The sequence below is a fragment of the Bactrocera tryoni genome, chromosome 2 (assembly GCF_016617805.1).
Source record: "Bactrocera tryoni isolate S06 chromosome 2, CSIRO_BtryS06_freeze2, whole genome shotgun sequence".
Lineage (NCBI taxonomy): Eukaryota > Metazoa > Arthropoda > Insecta > Diptera > Tephritidae > Bactrocera > Bactrocera tryoni.
The window spans coordinates 44038173-44059047 of record NC_052500.1 but is presented as its reverse complement, the minus strand read 5'-3'; the positions used below and the strand labels follow the sequence as shown (position 1 = coordinate 44059047).

Genomic DNA, 20875 nt, shown 5'->3' with positions numbered 1-20875 from the left:
CGTGCGGGGTGTCGCTAACCTCATATATTTTGTCCGCGAGCAGGGCAACTTTGTCGAGCGGTTCGTTGCTAATGGAAATTATTAGTCGCATGTTGGAAGGTAACCGACTCATTCAAATGGACTTTAGTATATTATCGTTGATCTCGCTGCCGGCTAGACTTCGCATTTCGCGCAAGAACTGTGATGGACGCATATCACCGAGTTCTTGTTCCTGCAGTAGCTTTTTTACACGTTTTTGCTCCGAGTCCGCGAATTGTGTTATTATTCGATTTTTTAGCGTGGTGTACAGTTCACTGTTCGGTAGATTAAGAATTATGTCGCTTATTTGTGCTAGCACGTTGCTTTCGATCGCGGCCACGACGGTGTGGTACTTTGTTTTGTCGCTCGTTATACCTGCAGCGATGAATTGTGACTCGACCTGCGCCATTCACAGTTCTGGCTTTGCGTGCTAGAATGGTGGGATCCTGATGGAAACTTTGGCCACATCCACGTTGCGGGTTTGGATGTCCTCTGCCAATTGGCCCCGATGCTGCAAATTTTGTATTACCTGGTTTACCGCTTCTTCTTCCGTCATTTTTCGATCACGTCGGGGTCACCAATATGTGGGATGTCCACAATAATTTTAGTTTTATTATAAAGTTGATGATTGAAAATGAAATGGAGAGCGAAAATGATGAAGCGTGCTAGCAGTCGGGATGATGCGTCAAGAAGAAGGAAAGATGGCGGTTCGTCAAGCTGACAGCTTATCCAGTTTTTGGGTTTCCATATCTATGCTTTTTGCAGAGTTGCATTTGGGGTTGCCACATTACTTTGGGGTTGCCACATATTGTATCATTTTGGTAACTAGCAATATAAACAGTGATAATTTTTTTTTATTTACATTAGAAAAATTATTTTATAGTTTTAGTTAGAGGAAATATTAATCTATACAAAAGCACTCTTTTTAGCATTTTGTCAAACCTCCTTTGCTTTTTATAACGGCCTTTATACGCTCGGGCATTGAATTTATGAGGTTTTTTATTGATTCTGTTCCAATACCGTTATACCACGCTTCTTCGAGAATTCCATTCAGCTCTGCTAAATTCTTTGGTCTCTTCTGTGCTACCTGAGCCTTCGTTATAAACCAAAGCTTCTCAATGGAATTGAGATCCGGACTGTTACCTGGCCACTCCAAAGTCGAGACCCCAATTTCTGATAAATAATTCTTCATCATACAAAAAGATAATTATAAAATTTGTAATTAAAATTATAGCAATAAACTCTAGTTGTACAAAAAAATGGATACTTACTATTTTGGCACGATGACAGGCCGCAAAGTCATCCTGAAAAATAATTACATCCGCTCGTGAAAAGTGTTTTTTCATTGAAGGTATTAAATTGGTTTCAAGAACCTCCTGATACTTATTCCCAATAACGGTTCCTTCTATTTGGGCTAGTTGCCCAAGGCCATAGTAAGAAAAGCAACCATAGAACATTCGACTGCCTCCCTGCTTAACATTTTTTGAACACATTCGTCCTTGAACCGCTCACCAGTTCTCCTTCCCACGTAGGACATACCGTCGCTGCAAAAAAAAATTAAATTCGGACTCATCTGAGAAGATTACATTTCGCCAATCAAGTGGAGTCTAATTTTGATGTTCTTTTGCCCATCGTTAACGGGTTTGACGCATTTTTGAGGTTAAAAGAGGTTTTTTGGCGGCCCGACGAGCGTTCAAACCAACCTCTTGCAGCCTTCGACGATCAGTTCTTGAGCTAACTTCCATACCGACATCTTCAAATAACTCCACTTTAATGTCCTCAGCAGTTCTGAAGCGATCCCTCAAGCTGATAGAACGTCTCACCCGATCTTCCCTAGAACTTGCTTTCATCTTTGCTCCAGAGCCAGTTTTTCTCCTAAGAGACCTGGTTTTATCGACATTTTTTTTCACTATCCGCGGGTCGGCTTTAGTACACCATCCCACGATTTCAGGGTTTAAAGTGGTATGGTTGGATAGGGCTGATGCCCCAGATTAAGAAAATATATAATTAAAGCTGCCGCAAACTTATAGTTTTCGAGATATATGCATTTAAAGTTGAAAATTTCGCAAATTTAATTTTGCAATTTCTTAATTTATAGTAACTTTTTCTTTCATATTATGCACTTTTTATACACTTACACTTCACTACAATATTTCTACATGTTTATTTTTTATTAATATTTTAGATATTTGCTTAAAATAAGCATTTCACATTTTACATAAATATTATTACACGCACAATAACAATAAGTGTTCGGTGTGGTTAAATAATAAGTATTGCCATATCTACACATTTATCAAACAAATAAAAAATAGGTTTATACACAAAATACATAAATCATTATCCCTTTTCTTGCTATATCATGAGTAAAAAGCAAAAAAGGAGTTTTACTCGATAAAAAACCTGACACACCCTGGTGTTGGCACACCCCGGTGTTGGCACACCCCGGTGTTGGATCGGCCAGGGTTATTTTTTTGAAGCGCGGCCGAAGGTCGACATCGCAAAAAGGAGTTTCACTGGGAAAAAACCTGACACACCCTGGTGTTGGATCGGTCAGGGTCCAAAAGGAGTTTTACTCGAAAAAAAACCTGACACATCCCGGTGTTGGCACAGCCCGGTGTTGGATCGACCATGGTTATTTTTTTTGAAGCGCGGCCGAAGACCGCCAACGCAATTCCCACGACAGCCGGTTCTACGCACCGGAATTGACTCGGATTTCATTCGACCAAGGGCTGTTTTTCGGCGATCTAACCCCGTTTGGATCGGTGAGTGTTAATTTGTGTCTGTCGTCACTGGAGCAATGCCTTGCAGGAGGTTTGCTGCGTATCCTCCTGACTCGCGCTGGCATTGAGTCCAACCCGGGCCCGGAGGAATTTTTATGCTGCGTATGCGCAAAACGGCTCCATCCAAACTCCACCTCGGTCAGGTGTAACACATGCAATGGATGGAGCCATCTTAAGACCTGCTCAGGCCTTAAGACTCATAGGGAGTGGACCACGCGTTACGTGGCCCCATGTTGCCTGCGCAATACTGCAATCCGCACACTCCGCGCCGCGCCGCCACTCAATCCGAGTGGCCAACAGAGGACCTCTACGGTCCCCAGGAGCTCAACCAGGCTCCCCTTCTGACTTGTCCCCCCCCCAACCTTCATCCCGCTCCAATCCTCGTGCGAGAACCAACCAGCAGTTCTTGGTCTCTCGCACAGTTTGTTCCGTGTGTCAGGCCGTCATACGTCGGAATGGGACATCCGTCAAGTGCAATTCCTGTACTGGCTGGTGTCACTTTTCGGCGTGTTCCGGCCTGCGCACCACACGTGAGTGGAGTGATTCGTACGTTGCCCCATGCTGCAGGAGTCTGCCCCGCAACTAACAACAGTGGCGTCGCCTTCCAACACCCCAGTGCGACAACCGCCCCTGCGGGTTCTACAGCTACAACAGCTGGATCACCCACGGACACCCGCGACAAACCCGGCTACTTCAATTTAACTTCAACGGACTCCAGAGCAAGATCGAGGAGATAGTTACACTCATGCATCGGGAACGTGTATCGATAGCTGCGGTCCAAGAAACCAAGTTAAACAGCCGCTCAGATCTTCTGAGTTGTGCCGGTTTCAACGTTATACGTAAAGTTCGCGAGCGAGATAATGGTGGTGGCCTAGCCTCATATTGCACAACACCGTGCAGTATCGCCCAATCGATGAAGACATCGACCGCAGGGATACTACCCTAGAATGTCAGGGTATAGCTATCCGGTCAGACCATGTCGAGCTCGAAATATTTAATATATACATCCGCCCCAGTTACATGTTGCGCTACAAGATATCACCTGATAATAGGTGCGCTACTTCGTGGTGAAAACCGTTTGGTATTAGGCGACTTTAACGAGCACCACGATCTTTGGCATTCCTGCCTGTCAAACGATCGTAGGGGGATGGAGCTTGCGGAACAGATTGACGATTCGACATTATGCACAATGAATGACGAAGCCCCCACCAGAGTTATGGGTACCTGTAATAGCTCGCCGGATATTACCATTGCTAGCGGTGGTCTGATAAACAGCCTAACCTGGCGACCTATGCTATAATTATTTCTATCGAGAAGCCTCCTGATTTTGTTTCTGTGGACAACCGCACCTACATTAACTTTAACAAAGCTAATTGGGTCGGCTTCACAGAATTTACTGAGAGCACCTTCAACGCTCTACCTATTCCTATGGACGTATGCGTTGGCGAGCGTCAATTTCGCAAGGTGATCACGGCAGCTACCGCTTGCTTCATCCCGGCTAATGAGCGCGACACCTTACGCCATGCCGATCCCGGGGATCCCCGAATATGGGATCTCAATTTGGAGATTCGGCGTATGGTAAACCAACATAAGCGGACGAAATGGATAGAGCACCTGAAGTCCTGTAACCTCTCCACCGGTGTGAGTAAGCTTTGGGCTACTGTCAGAGCTCTGTCTAACCCGAAGAGACATGACGACCGAGTTGAAGTTCAATTCAATGGTCATGCCTCTTCGGACCCGAAGAAGTGCACGAGCTATTTCAGCCGGCAGTTCACACTGCACCCTTCGGTAGACAAAGCTAAACGATGTGTTAACCGACGGCTGCGCAAAATGCCAAACGACGGCGCGCCACTTACTTTCACCGATGAAGAGGTTCAGGGTGTCATCAGCAAAGCAAAATCATCCAAATCCATTGGCCCTGATGGAATCAACATGCTAATGCTAAAGCATCTAGGCTCGACGGGAGTAGGATATTTCCCCAAGGTCCTCAATCTGTCGCTGACCACTCTTCAAATAACACATCGGGTAAAGTCGGAAGAGTGGTCACACTACTGAAACCTGGGAAACCCGCCAACAAAGGGGAATCTTATCGACCGATAACTCTCTTCTCCCCAGTAGTGAAGACACTTGAGGCCTTGCTACTCCCGACCTTCACTCACCACCTGAGCCTAGCCAGCCACCAGCATGGATTCCGAAAAGTGCACAGCACCACCACAGCACTTAGCGTCATAAACGCCCAGATAGTTCCTGGCCTCAACCAGAAACCACCCTGCGAAAGAACGATCCTCGTAGCGTTGGACCTGTGAAAAGCTTTTGACACGGTCAATCACACAACGCTACTGCAGGACATCGAAACAACTACGCTCCCTCCAGGGTTTAAAAAGGTGGACCATGAACTATCTGAGCGGTCGCCAGTCATCCGTACTATTTCGAGGTAAAACTTCTAAACTGAGAAGAATTAAACAGGGGGTTCCGCAGGATGGTGTCCTCTCCCCACTACTGTTTAACTTCTACATCTCGAAACTCCCACAACCACCAGAAGGAGTTTCCATAACCTCGTACGCTCATGACTGCATGATATTGGCGTCGGGCAATGGAATCGATGGCATGTGTTCGAAGGTAAACAGATACCTCTTCGACCTTTCTCGTTTCCTCACAGCATGAAATCTCACACTTTCCCCCGCCAAATCCACAGCGGCCATATTCACAAACTGGACGAAGGAGTATAGATTTGAGCTTAACATTGCAGTCGACGGCGTCAAAATTCCGACTGTCAATAATCCTAAGATTTTAGGTGTAACATTCGACAGTCTATGCTCCTTCTCTCCTCATACGACCGCGATTATCGCCAAGGTACAGAGCCGCAACAAAATCCTAAAGTCGCTAGCCGGCAGCACATGGGGAAAAGACAAAGAAACGTTGTTGGCAACATACAAGGCAATTGACCGGCCGGTCCTTAATTACGCAGCTCCTATGTGGTCGCCTGGATGCAGCGGCACGCAGATGAGGAAACTGCAGACCTGCCAGAACACTGCACTTCGGACCACGACGGGATGCCTTTTGATGTCTCCCATTGAACACCTCCACAGCGAGGCGCTTATGCTCCCTGTTAAGGAGCATAATGAACTCCTCTCCAAGCAGGTCCTGCTGGGATGCTTTCGCAGAAATCACCCCTGCAGTCATCTGCTTGGAGCGGAACCGCCTCCTAGGAGCATCAAAAGGTCATACCTGGATTACGTCGACGACGTCGTACAGTACGCCGACCGGACTTCGGACGCAACTAACTTTCGACAGGTACTGACCGCCATTCACAGCGGAGCCATCAACACCTTCACCGACTCCCTTCCCGTGAATGGCGTTCTTGGAGTTAAACCACCACCCATCGCAGACGAAGAGCTCCAGCTGCCGCGAGAAACGCGTGTGACCCTTGCGCAACTTCGTTCTGGATACTTTAGCAGGTTAAACTCCTACTTATCCAGAATAGACCCTGACATACCCAATGTATGTCCTGCATGCAACTAGTCTCCGCATGACACTGACCACCTCTTTGCATGCCCTACAAACCCTACCCATCTAACACCCTCCTCCCTTTGGTCCGACCTCGTCAAAACAGCACGTTTCTTGGGCCTACCGTTAGATGACATCGACGATAGATTTCCGTTAAAACAACAACAACATCGCCAACGCAATAAAGAGTTTTAATCGTACAAAACCTGACACACCCCGGTGTTGGATCGCCCAGGGTAATTTTTTTACTGCATTTGAGTTTTTTTTATTTATTTTTATTGTTTTCAATCGTTTGGGATATGGTAACACTTATTATTTGACGACACGGAACACTTATTGAGGACTTATTAAGGAAATATCTAAATAATTAATAAGTAGAAGTATTGCAGTGAAGAGTAAGTGTATAAAAAGTGCATAATATGAAAGAAAAAGTTACTATAAATCGAGAAATTGTAAATTGAAATTAGCGAAATTTTCAACTTAAAATGCAAATATCTCGATAACTAAAAGTTTGTTTAATCATATATTTTCTTAATCTGAAGCATCAGCCCTATCCAACCATACCACTTTTAACCCTGAAATCGTGGGATGGTATACTAAAGTTTCCCCCTACCCACTATTGTATATTTCCGTTCAGCAAGTTGAGGATAAAATCAAGACCATAATATTTACCTTGAAATTGAAAGTAATGGGAGTAATCGGCACGATTCCGATTACTTTGGCGGAGGGATAAAAAAACCGAATTTCCGTATAAATGGGGTATGTACGGATAGGGTAGCTTCTCCAGAGGAGGAATATCCAAAAATAATGTAAAAATTACTAATATTTTTTAAAATATTCACGATTAAAAGTTCAAAAATTTGCGCTAAGAAAACATCTTATTTTTCTATGTTTCACAAAATTTTTTCACATTTTTTACTTTGTATATTTAAATACACACTCTAAGCTTTGAAATTAGCTTACATTTCACTTTTGTTTTGGTATATTTTACCTAAATTTATTAATTTAAAAATCACTTAGCACACCCATCGTTGAAAAGGTTAGATTGTTTACAATTATGAGGAAAACGAGCCTTGCCACATCTTAAACAGTAAATATGTAGGATTTTTAAAATTTTTTCTTTGTTTGTTTTATCGCGTGATTCTTTTTTCTATATTAACTACAAAAAAAAAATACTTTCTACATATCGTTTTGGATATAAAGTGGTTATATTTTATGGGTATCATGCACTCATATTGAAACAAAATTTGAGTTTTCGTAATGTACTGTAACCTTACACTTTATTACGTAACCTTATTATATAATATTACTTATACATATGTATATATAATATTATTATATAATATAACTAATACATGTATATAATATTACTTATTTGCTTAACAAATTTAAAAAAGAAAATATCCATATGCATGAATAGAGGAATTTTTGCGAAAAAGAGGAATTTCAGCGAATTGCCTTGTCATCAGATGGCAGCGCTCCATTTCTTCGTAATTTTTGGTAAACAAATGAGGTTCAAACGAGTGTAAAATGTAATTTTTAAAATAAAGATTTTTTAAATAAAAAACCTGCTAAAAGTGTTAAGTGTGGATTTATTTAAAAGATTATAGTGTAATTTAATTAATTTGAAGAGAAAAATGTGAATAAAGTGGGTTTAACGTGGTGAAATAGCTTCTTGAAATGTTCGAATTTTGCGAATTTTTGAACTTTAAGGTCGAATATCTCGTAAACTAACCGTTTGCGGTACCTATAACTCTATATATTTTTCAATCAGGAGGACTTCCTCTTTCAAACGGTACCTTCAAATCGCGGCGCCAAAGAAATCGGAATTGTGCCGAGTAATCGACTAATTTAATGATTTAGTTCATTGAGTGCTATTTTCTACACTTATATTAAGTAACGATCAAGCTTTTTTAATTTATGTTAATTTATGCCCCTATTGTGGTTTTCAACCCGACTTGGTCGAATTGAAGTTAAGGCAACTCAACTTCAGATCAACCAAACACTTTTTCGGTATTGCGAACTTCAACTAAGTTCAGTCGAAGTATGATTGGCGTTGCCAACCTAAGAAAGTGAAACTTGACAGATAGTGAAACAGCTAAAATTTTGTAAACGACATATTTAAACAATTGAATTCAGTTGTCGCTCGCGAAAAAGTGAGTAAACATGTTTAATAAACAATAAATAAAAAATCGATATAAGTTTTGATTTATATTACAATGACGAAAATACTGGGGGCAAAATTGATGTGCTACGTATACGAAAAAGCCTTCGTGATCACTCAAATCCATTGGAGCTTCCAAATGCAAAGTAAGCCATAGTTTTTTCACAATTGAGTTGCTTTTTAATAATATTTGTTGCAGATTAATAAGTTATTTTCGATTAAATAACGTCTGCGAGGAACGGCCATACCTCCTATATTAAAATTATGCGCAACTCTGCGTTTCCTTGATGACAGTGGTTATCAAAAATGCAGTGGAAATGATTTTAACATTGGGTTGGCGCAACCTACGATATCTTTAGTAATTAAAGAGGTTATAAATATAATTGAACAACGTACATATTTGTGCCCAATGGATTAAAATTCAAATGACTGAGGAGGAGCAAAACGCTTCAAAAGATTCATTTTATTCAAAAAGTGCTTTCCCGGGAGTAGTTGCATCGACGGAACTCATGTTCGCATAATTTCACCAAGAAAAGAAGTGCAACATCTTTATCTTAACAGAAAGGGCTACTACAGTTTAAACGTGATGATTGTATGTATAAAATCTGAATTATATTAGAAACAAAATGGTATAATTTCTTAAAATGTTTAGCTTTGTGATTATAAAATGTCTATTCGGTATGTGGATGCTAGGCATGCAGGCGCAAATCATGACTCTTTTGTTTTCAATGTTAGCGATTTGAAAGTGCATTTACAGAATAACATACAGAATAACACTTGGATCTTGGGTAAGACTTTATCGTATTTATTGCTAAATAAGTGGAGTAATGTAATTTCTGAGGCGACGCTGGCTATCCTCTCCACAAATTTTTAATGACGCCTTATCGCATGGCGGAAGCTTCTTCACCCCAAGCACGCTACAATACAGTACACTCAAAGGTCCGGAATATTGTAGAGCGGACAATTGGTGTACTCAAGAGTAGATTTCGATGTCTTTTATCTGTACGAGGTTTACATTACACTCCTGAAAAGGCTACGCAAATTGTGAATGCTTGTTGCGCATTGCACAATATTTGCCAACACTTTCAAGTGGAATCTCCGGAAGAAATACCATCTACTTCAAATACTACAATGACCAATGATGTTTTGGACATAGAAAGAGAAGAAGAGGATACGGCTCGAATAATTCGCAATAATATTATGACTTCCCTCTAAATAATTAAAATATTAAATTTCATTTATTCTTTCTAATGTGCTATTTATTCAGGCATATATTTAAATTTTTTTTAAATAAATTCATTAAATAACAATATCACTTAATTTTTTAATGTAAACTTAAACTATGGTACAAACATATAACATATCACTTCATTCCAGAATAATCAAAAATAAAATTAAAAAAAATATTACTTTGTGTCTTAAATAACCAAAAAAAATCTTTGCGAAGATTTTAATTTAGCAATTTTGAGGCGATGCACCTCAATTTGAATTTATTGTTTCCAAATTGTGGCTTTCCTCTTCCTACTTCTGGAAACTTCTCCATTAACTCCACCAATTTTTCGAATTGTTTTTTTGTTGCAACTTTATTTTTTTTAAAAAGTTTATAAAAAATGTTAATTAAAATTAATTTAACATTAATTAAAATAGTTATTTTACCCGTCCTCCATTTTTCTTTAATATTATTTTGTATTTCACTGCACGAATGTTGTTGTTTATATACCAGTCAACCCCACTTGTACAGAGTTGAAAACCGCAATACCAAAAAAAGTTGAAGTTCGATCATACTTCAACCGCAATTTTTTTTGACGGATTGAGTTGAAGTTGGCAATACCGAATTTTTAAACTTCGACTGAAATGCAGTTGGGTTGAAAACCGCAATAGGGGCATTAATTTCAACAAGGGCACAATTCGATTTCTTTGGCGCCGCGATTTGAAGGTACCGATGGAGAGAGAAAGTCCTCCTGATTAAGGTTATAGGTACCGTTCCGGTACCGGTAAAGTTCAAAAATTCCCAAAATTCGAACATTTCAACAAGCTATTTTACCACATTAAACACATTTTACTCACATTTTTCACTTCAAATTAATTAAACTATAAACTTTTAAATAAATCCACATTTCACACTTTTAACAGTTTTTTTACCGAAGAAATCTTTAGTTTAAAAATTACATTTCACACTCAGTGAACATCATGTGTGTGCTACAAATTACGACGAAATGACGCTGCCATGTGATAATAAGGAAATTCGCTGAAATTCCTTTTTTCCCAAAAATTCCTATACCCATTCATATGGATATGTTCTTTATTTAATTTATTAAACAAATACAGTGGAACTTCCTAACTCGAATGTCCAAGGGACAGAAAGTAGAGTTCGAGTTACGGAAAATTCGAATTAAGGAAAATACACTAAGTTGAGTTCAAATTTATTTACATATGTATGTATGTACATGTTTATTTAAAAAGACAGTTTGTAATAAATATGTAGTATATAAATCTAATATATAAAATTCTCGTGTCCCGGTGTACGTTATTGAACTCCTCTGAAACCGCTCGACCGATTTTCGTGAATCTTAGCGTGCATATCGGCTAGGGTGGAGAATCGGACAACATCTATTTTTCATCCTCCTAAATGTTAAGGGAAATTGGAAAATTCCCAAAAAGTAACATTTTTCCATACAATTTTTTTGTTCAATTTTTGTTTGTTTTGTTTTTCAAAATTTTTGTTTGTCAAATATTTGAATCATTCAATTTCGGTCGCATGCTTTTTTTATTCCGGCTGTTCAAAAGAAAAATTATTGAAAATTATTCAGTGAAAACGTAATGTTTCACATAAAGTTATCAATTACAAATTGAAATTTCTTACGAAGCCACGAAGAGGTCGCGCTAATATCGGTCGGCGTTCCTTTTGCCATCAACGTATGACAGCCCAAGACAAATGAACGACTACTCCCAGGATGCAATGACATACATGTGGAATTATGGAACGCGGTCAATCAGCAAGCGATCGTCACGATGTCACAGCACGACTTTTCAAACAACAGCAGCGATGTTTGATGTACTTTATCTTGAAGCAACATATGATACATACATATGTATATATGGTGCTGTTAGATGCTGGATGTATTTTTTGAGTAGCAAAAAAAAGTCATCCTAAATGTTAAGGGTGGTACTCCCATAAATTATTTTAACTTTCCGCGAAGAAAATTAAAAATTTTCTAAAATCGGGAAGTTATTGGTTGTTAAAGTTATTGGACCCGCTTATAACTTTTGAACGAATCAAGCGATTCAACCCTACCCAACGGCATTTCAAAGAGTTTCACTTAACTTAGATTTTCTAAAATTTTGACCCGATTCGGATAGCTAGATTTCGAGAAAACTCAAAAAAAAACAGCAAAAAAAAATTTTTCAAAAGTGGTTTTTTGGGAATAACTTCTAAACGGCTATATCGATCAATTCCATAAACTAATCAGCACTCAACCTCACAATACTACGCCGATTACCGCAAACCGGGTCAAAATCGATCAATTTTCTTGCGAGAAATCGTTGACGAAAGAAATCGCAAAAATATATTTTTTTGAAATAACTCTGAAACGACTCGACCGATTAATTCTGAAGACTTATCAGCTTTCGACTCTGAAAAATCACGTCGATGGCCGCAAACCGTGTCAAAATCGGTTGATTTGTTCGTGAGATATCGTTGACGAAATTCTATCCGCATATCCGCAATAGGGTTGCAAGATGGCAATCGAATATTACAATTGTAGTACGATAAATTCTTATTCATAGTTCATAATTTCAAGTTCCATTAATTATGAGAATAGGGACGAGGGCGATGCCGGTCTTCTGTCTTACTCACTATACATTTGTCAGCAATTTTTTTTGGTTTTATTTGTGTATCAATCGTAGCAGTTTTTTTTGTGCAACTCTCATGTTAATTTTACTGTCATCATAAATTTATCATTCATTTCCACTGCAATAATTATTTATTCACAATTTATTAATCTGACAAAGACAGTTTTAACTCTCAGTTTATTAAGTGATATCATGTAAATAAACACGTGTTGTAAGCTCCCGTCAACAACGGCCATTATCGTACCTGTATATATTGTTCTTAACTATTTTTTGAAATAGTTTGAAATCAAAACGAAAAAGTGCAGGTGATGGCACGATTCCGATTACTTTGGCGGCGGGGTAAAAAAAACGAATTTCCATATAAATGGGGTATGTGCGGATAGGGTAGCTTCTCCAGAGGAGGAATATCCAAAAATAATGTAAAAATAACTAATATTTTTTGAAATATTCACGTTTAAAAATTCAAAAATATGCACTAAGAAAACATGTTAATTCTCTATGTTTCTCTAAATTTTTTCACATTTTCCTCTTGTTATATTTAAATATACACTTTAAAGATTGAAATAAGTTCACATTTCACTTTTATTTTGTAATATTTTACCTATATTTATTAATTTAAAAATCACTTAGAACACTCATCGTTGCAAAGGCTAGATTGTTTACAATTATGAGGAAAACGAGCGTTGCCACATCTCAAACACCAAATTTGTAGGATTCTTAACGATTTTTCTTTGTTTGTTCTTTTGCGTGATTCTTTTTTCTATATTAATTATAATAAAAAATACTTTCCAACAGTTTTCAAGTTATAATATTGAGTTGTGTAAACTTGTTCCATATACACATGTATATATACATATGTATACATATATACTATACATATGTATGTATATGTATAATATGCGATTTATGTTTAATAAAAATAAAGAAGTAAAAATCTATAATAATATTGTAAAATTTATATCATATCGGGGTGACTGAAATACTTTCGCGTAGTACTCCTTTTGCGTTGGCGGCCTTCGGCCGCGCTTTAAAAAAATATCCCTGGTCGAGCGAATACCCGGGGTGACTGAAGTACTTTTGCGTAGTACTCCTTTCTGCGTTGGCGGCCTTCGGCCGCGCTTTAAAAAAATAACCCTGGTCGAGCAAATACCCGGGGTGACTGAAATACTTTCGCGTAATACTCCTTTCTGCGTTGGCGGCCTTCGGCCGCGCTTTAAAAAAATATCCCTGGTCGAGCGAATACCCGGGGTGACTGAAGTACTTTTGCGTAGTACTCCTTTCTGCGTTGGCGGCCTTCGGCCGCGCTTTAAAAAAATAACCCTGGTCGAGCAAATACCCGGGGTGACTGAAATACTTTCGCGTAGTACTCCTTTCTGCGTTGGCGGCCTTCGGCCGCGCTTTAAAAAAATAACCCTGGTCGAGCGAATACCCGGGGTCACTGAAGTACTTTCGCATAGTACTCCTTTCTGCGTTAAAATAAAAAAAATATATTGAGTTTCGTTATAAAGTGGTTATATTTTTTGGTTATCTTGCACTAATATTCAAACAAAGTTTAAGTTTTCATTATAAAATGGTTAAATATTATCATATAATATTATTATATAATATTAGTATATAATATTACATATTTGTTTATTAAATTAAATAAAGAACATATCCATATGAATGGATAGAGGAATTTTTGGGAAAAAAGGTATTTCAGCGAATTTCCTTATTATCACATGGCAGCGCTCCATTTCGTCGTAATTTTAGCACACACATGATGTTCACTACGAGTGTAAAATGTAATTTTTAAAATAAAGATTTCTTCGGTAAAAAAACTGTTAAAAGTGTAAAATGTGGATTTATTAAAAAGTTTATAGTTTAAATTAATTAATTTGAAGTGAAAAATGTGAGTAAAGTGTGTTTAATGCGGTAAAATAGCTTGTTGAAATGCTCGAATTTTGGGAATTTTTGAACTTTAAGGTCGAATATCTCGTAAACTAAGCGTTTGCGGTACCTATAACTCTATATATTTTTTAATCAGGAGGACTTCCTCTTTCCAACGGTACCTTCAAATCGCGGCGCCAAAGAAATCGGAATTGTGCCCAGGTGATTAATAAATATACCGGTTTTAATATTGTAAAAGGTAAGTCAAACAATAAGCAAATGAATACCATATTATGTCACTGTTTTTCATCAATACACTGATAGAAGGATTTATTGCCTATTAATAATTATTGCCAGTCAGCAATGCCAAAAAAACCAAAGGGGCCAATTTGAGTCGTCGAACGACCATTTCTAGAGCCATGGGAGATATAAGAGCACGAAGATCAAGCGACCAAGTTCAAGAAAATAATGCAGATACGCGTATGAGAGTGAGGCAGTTACGTGAATCACAATCACAAGAGACACGAGATGAAAGAAATCAACAGAGACAATTAGAACGAAGAGAAACTCGCAGATTCATAGTCGACAGACGTAGAGGAATTGACCAACAACGCAAACAAGTTTATCGAGCATTAACATCAGATTCATTTCTTCGACTAGCATTCCAGTATGAGCCTGATGTTGAATATTACGCTCATTTCAAAGTGGTTATTGGTACTTTGGAAAAGGAATGCTCGCATTGTCATGCACTTAAATTTAAAAATGAACCAGTTGGGATGTGTTGCTCATCAGGAAAAGTACAACTAACTGAAATTGAAACACCACCTGAACCATTGCACGGTTTACTTATCGGTACAGATCCAGATTCTAGCCTGTTCTTGAAGTCAATTCGCATATTTAATTCATGTTTCCAAATGACATCGGTGGTGCAACAGTAATAGTTAATAATATTGCTGCAAACGGTCAACAATTTAATTCAACGTTCAAAATCAAAGGCCAAGTATATCACAAAGTGGGCTCATTGCTGCCAATGCCAAACGAATCTCATAAATTTTTACAAATCTACTTCATGGGAGGCGAGAACTCCGAACGTGCACTCGCCAATCGTGTGGATGCACGTTGCGACTACCATAATCTCAATTCAGCTTTTGCCAGGCGTATCGTCAGCGAGCTGGACGCTCTGTTAAATGAGCAAAATGAATTATTAAAGTTATTCAAATCACAAATGACCACGCTACAAAGTGACAATCACGCAATTGTCATCAACCCTGATAGACACCAGCTGGAGAGCATATACGTAGATTCAACGCACCTGTTGTTGGCGACGTTGCTGGAATCATGGTTGGCGACCGTACATCTACGCGACAAATTGTGATTCGAAGATCGATACCCATCGTTCATAGGACGCTCTCCAATATCCACTAATTTTCTAGAAGGGACAAGACAGATATTGCGTAAATATTAAACAACGACATCCCGTAACAGGTAATTCTTTTATTATTAAGAACATAATTATTTGGTTATTAAAGAATAAATCTTCAATTAATTTAAATATATCTTATTACAGGAGCTGAAACAAATAAGAACGTTAGCTCAAAGGATTTTTATTCATATCATTTGATGATTAGACGCGGTCAAAACAACATCATTTTACGATGTCGTGAGCTTCGCCAACAATTTATAGTCGACATGTATGTGAAGATAGAAAGTGAAAGACTACGATACTTGCGATATAATCAACAGAAGCTGCGTACGGAAGAATATATTCACTTACGAGATGCTGTTGCGAACAATGCTGACACTGCCGAAATCGGTAACTCTGTTATCTTACCATCATCGTACGTAGATAGTCCACATCACATGCAAGAATACATTCAGGATGCCATGACTTTCGTGCGTGAATATGGACGACCGTGTCTTTTCATCACTTTTACATGTAATCCAAAATGGAAGGAAATTACATCGTTGCTATTACCAGGACAAAATACAATACATCGTCATGATATTACAGCACGTGTGTTTAAACAAAAATTAAAGTCTTTAATCAACTTTATTACAAAATTGCATGTATTTGGCTCCACACGTTGTTGGATGTATTCAGTTGAGTGGCAAAAGCGTGGATTACCTCATGCTTTCATTTTAATTTGGTTGGTCGACAAAATACGTGCTGAAAACGTTGACAGTTTGATTTCTGCAGAGATTCCAGATCCGTCTACTGATCAATTACTGTTTGATATTGTTACTGCAAACATAATTCATGGTCCGTGCCGAAATCTGAATCGTTCATCACCTTGCATGGTAGACGGAAAATGTACAAAACGTTTTCCTAAAGATTTTACTAACGATACGGTCACACATGTTGACGGATATCCAATATATCGTCGAAGAAGTACCGAAAATGGCGGACAAACTTTCATTAAAACTATCAGCTACGCAGACATCGACATTGACAATCGTTGGTTCAATGCTCATATTAATGTTGAGTCATGCAGTTCGGTGAAGAGTATCAAATATATTTGCAAATATGTGAATAAAGGGAGTGATATGGCTGTATTTAGAATTGAAAATACTAATGTACATTCTCCTCCGTTGAATCAAAATGATGAAATTACGAATTACCAAATTGACCGGTATGTCAGTTCCAATGAAGCTGTCTGGCGTATTTTCGGTTTCCCAATTCATTAACGGGATCCAGCAGTTATCCATTTAGCTGTCCACCTTGAAAACGGTCAGCGCGTATATTTCACGAACGATACAGTGCTTGATCGTGCTATAAATCCACCAAAAACTACGCTGACCGAATTTTTTGAATTTTGCAATCATGTGGATGCTTTTGGTGCCTTCGCACAAACACTTCTCTACTCTGAAGTTCCACGGTATTTTACATGGGCTCAAAAAAGGAAATGGATACCCCGCAAGCAAGGGACACCAGTTGATGTTTATTTAAATCAAATACTTTGGGTCGTGTATATACAGTCAATCCAAGGCAGACTGAGTGCTTTTACCTGCGACTATTGTTGGTTAATGTCACCGGGCCATTGTCATTTCAAGATATACGTAAGGTAGATGGACAACAGTATCCTACGTATAAAGATGCATGCCTTGCTCTAGGGTTGCTAGAAGACGACAATCACTGGGACAGTACGCTTGCTGAAGCAACATTAAATTGCACAGGATCACAAATTCGTCTACTATTTGCTATAGTACTGACTACATGTTTCCCGGCCCGAGCACAAATGTTGTGGGATAATCACAAAGATTCAATGACTGATGATATATTGTATCGACATCGTACAAGGTGCAATGATCTAACGATATCATTCAGTGATGCAATGTACAATGAAGCACAACTGGCGGTGAACATGCGCGTTCAAATGCTTCAGGATCCATCCGCCGAAAATTTCTCTAAACAACTGTTAGATATAGGTGATGGGAAAGTTGATGTACATGAAAATACTGGATGCATCAAATTACAGACGGACTTCTGCACAATCATCGACTCGCAAAATACTCTCGTCGATCACATATTTCCCGACGTACACACACAATATGCAAATCGTAAGTGGCTGGCAGAAAGAGCGATTTTGGCAGCTAAAAATGTGGACGTCAATGGGTTAAATTTAAAGATTCAACAGTTGTTGCCTGGGGACTTGGTGTCATACAAATTTATCGATGCAGTTTGCGATACCAACGAGACTGTGAGTTGATTTGAGTTTTTAAATTCATTGGATTTGCCAGGCATGCCACCAAATCATTTACAATTGAAGGTTGGATCTCCGATTATTCTGCTTCTGCAATTTAAACCCACCAGAGCTGTGTAATGGCACACGGTTAGTCATTAAAAAATTAATGAAAAACGTCATTGAAGCCATCATCTTGAACGATTACTACAGATGTGCCAATTAAATTCAAACGCACTCAATTCCCTATTAGATTGGCATTCGCTATGACGATCAATAAGTCACTAAGGCCAGACATTGTCTGTATGTGGCTTAGATTTGGAAACACCATGCTTTTCCCACGGACAACTATATGTGGCATGTTCTCGCGTGGGAAAACCCTCCAGTTTGTTTGTGTTGGCTAAAGACGGACTAACCAAGAATATTGTACAATCTATTGCACTAAGAGATTAATTTTTTTTTCAGTTGCCATAATTGATAGGATAATATGAATAATTATTTTTGATATTTAGAAAGCTATCAAAAATTGTAATTTAAAATATATTCAATACTTTAATAAGGATTAATTTATTAACTTAAATAAAGCATACTTTAATTGTTTATAATGCTTTCGATTATAAGTACCTCCCAGCACACTTAGTAGTAGATAGTTATTTTTATTGAACTAAAAAAAATGTTTCCTAGAAATAATATAAATGGCAAAACAACGTTTGCCGGGTCAGCTAGTAAATGTATATAAATTCTTATTGGAAAAAATGGTAATTTTTTTTTTGTTTAAATACGGACCATTTCTCTTTCTCTATAAAATGTTCCACTACATTTATTGACGCATGTACTGCATTGGGAACATTTTCTTTTGTCGAAGTAAAATTTCTTAGGGTCTGGATAGCAGAATACGCTTGATTAAATGTGGGTATAGTTTCAGTTGTTGTTTCAACCTCGCTTTCACTAGAGACATCCTCCTCTAAGTCTGAAACAATAGATTATTTGTGTTGAACAATGCTACATTTTACAAATTTTACTTTAGACTTACCTTTTCCAGAAGGAACTAGATTTTCCATGACGCTATCTAAAATGTCTTCATCTGTTGGGAATCCCATTGTTTGCACACCATCGTCAATATCGACGTAATCATCAAAAGACACATTATCGGTTCCCGTTGCCGTTCGATATGTGATCCAAATTTGTTTCAATTCAGACAATGGAAGATCGTCTTCTTCATCCCAGTCATCCGTAGTAGCATTCTGCATTAACTCACCTTTAGCAAAACCAGCCTTTCTAAAACAATTGCTGATTGTTTGTGGTTTTACACCCGAATTCCAGGTTTTGTTTAGATCCCTGATTGCATCAAGTAACGACACAGTCATAGGAGTTGGTTCTTCCATATGGGCCAAAACTTTCATCACAATTCGTTTTCTTGAGATTTTGAATAATCCCTTGGTCCATTAGTTGTAGAACAGACGTCAAATTAGGAGGAAAATATTGCAGTTTAATCTTTTTTAAATTTGCTTGTACATTTTTAGGATGTGCGGGACAATTGTCAATGAACAGTAGTATTTTCCTATTTTGGGCAACAAAGACTTTATCTAGATTTTTTAGCCACTTATCATAAATTTCACTTGTCATCCACGCTTTTTTGTTGTACTCATAGTCCACATCAAGTGATTTTATACCCTAAAAACAACGTGGGTTTTTTGACTTGCCGATAACTAGCAATTTCAACTTTTCTGAACCTCTCATATTGCTTGCAACCATAACGGTAATTCTTTCCTTGCTGTTTTTGCCACCAAAGCATTTTTGACCTTTAAAGGCTAATGTTTTATTGGGTAAACATTTAAAAAAAAATGCCCGTTTCATCTGCATTAAAAATATCGTTCTCGTGGTATTGTCTGATTAAATCTGGCAAAACGTTTTTTTCCAATCTTCACTAGACTGTAAATCGGCTGAAGCACTTTCTCCACAAATCGACATTTGTGCGATATTATGCCTCTTTTTAAATTTATCTAACCACCCTACACTAGCAGAAAAATTTTCGCGACCCAAAGCAACCGCAAATTCTTTACCTTTTTCTCTGATTAAGGTTCCCGAGAGAGGAAGATTTTTCTCACGTGCGGTAGTAACCCACTTAAGCATAGCTTGATCAACATCATTATTGACGCAAATTGTAATCCTTTTTCGTTTGGAGTTAAAATTATAGTCACCTTTTTGTTCTAAAAGTTTGTCTTTGTTTTTCAAAATGGTTGATAACGTATTAGGAGGAATGCCAAATATTTGTGCAATGTTTTTTTTTTTGTTTTCGCCCTTTTCTACCTCGGCAATTAGTTTTAACTTTTCCTTAAGCGTTAAACATTTTCCAATATCACTACAAAAATTGACAATTTTCACCACCGTTCTAACAACAACTGATACAATCTTATGTATGTAAGTGCGTGCGACGCTTGCTAAGAAATTTAAAATACAAGTCGTTATCTGTCGCCGACTCGCAGCTCGGTAATTCCCGAAATTGCGGTAGGTGTTTCACCGAAAAGTTCGAGTTACGCTTGGTTACCGTCGCAGTTTCTGTGACATTTTAGTTCGTGTTTTAGAAATATTCGGGTAACAGAAATTCGACTTATAGGGAAAAAATTACATAGTGATTTTATAAAAACGTATTTTGTTCTTAAGGAAATTCGATATAGAGAATATTTCGAGCTGCGGAAGTTCGAGTTAGAGAAGTTTCACTGTAAGTAATATTATGTATATAGTAATATTATATACTTATATTGTCACCTAATATACAAAACAACGTATTATCAAAAATAAATGGAAAGCGCTAACATTTAACCATTTTATAACGAAAACTCAAATTTTGTTTCAATATCAGTGCAAGATAACCAAAAAATATAACCATTTTAAAACGAAACTCAATATATTTTTTTTATTTTAACGCAGAAAGGAGTACTACGCGAAAGTACTTCAGTCACACCGGGTATTCGCTCGATCAGGGTTAATTCTTTAAAGCG

General features: G+C 38.1%; 2 protein-coding genes across 3 annotated transcripts; one reads left to right on the top strand and one right to left on the bottom strand.

Annotated features, from left to right (window-relative positions):
* Window positions 1-14358: 14358 nt before the first annotated feature.
* LOC120769771 lies at window positions 14359-17131 on the top strand. Of its 2 annotated transcripts, none has more exons than XM_040096952.1 (3): window positions 14359-14452; window positions 14551-15678; window positions 15761-17131. In XM_040096952.1, exon 3 carries the CDS (start codon window positions 15814-15816, stop codon window positions 16876-16878), a length of 1065 nt encoding a protein of 354 aa, XP_039952886.1. In that variant the 5' UTR covers window positions 14359-14452; window positions 14551-15678; window positions 15761-15813; the 3' UTR covers window positions 16879-17131. The 2 variants fall into 2 exon arrangements, with proteins under 2 accessions (XP_039952886.1, XP_039952885.1); XM_040096951.1 differs by having other exon boundaries at window positions 14518-15678.
* Window positions 17132-18422: 1291 nt separating this feature from the next.
* Window positions 18423-19769, bottom strand: LOC120769772 (tigger transposable element-derived protein 6-like). The gene is made up of 2 exons (XM_040096953.1): window positions 18907-19769; window positions 18423-18843 (listed from the first exon to the last, which is right to left on the bottom strand). The coding sequence occupies exons 1-2, from the start codon at window positions 19274-19276 to the stop codon at window positions 18617-18619; spliced, it is 597 nt and encodes a 198-aa protein (XP_039952887.1). The 5' UTR covers window positions 19277-19769; the 3' UTR covers window positions 18423-18616.
* Window positions 19770-20875: the final 1106 nt, after the last annotated feature.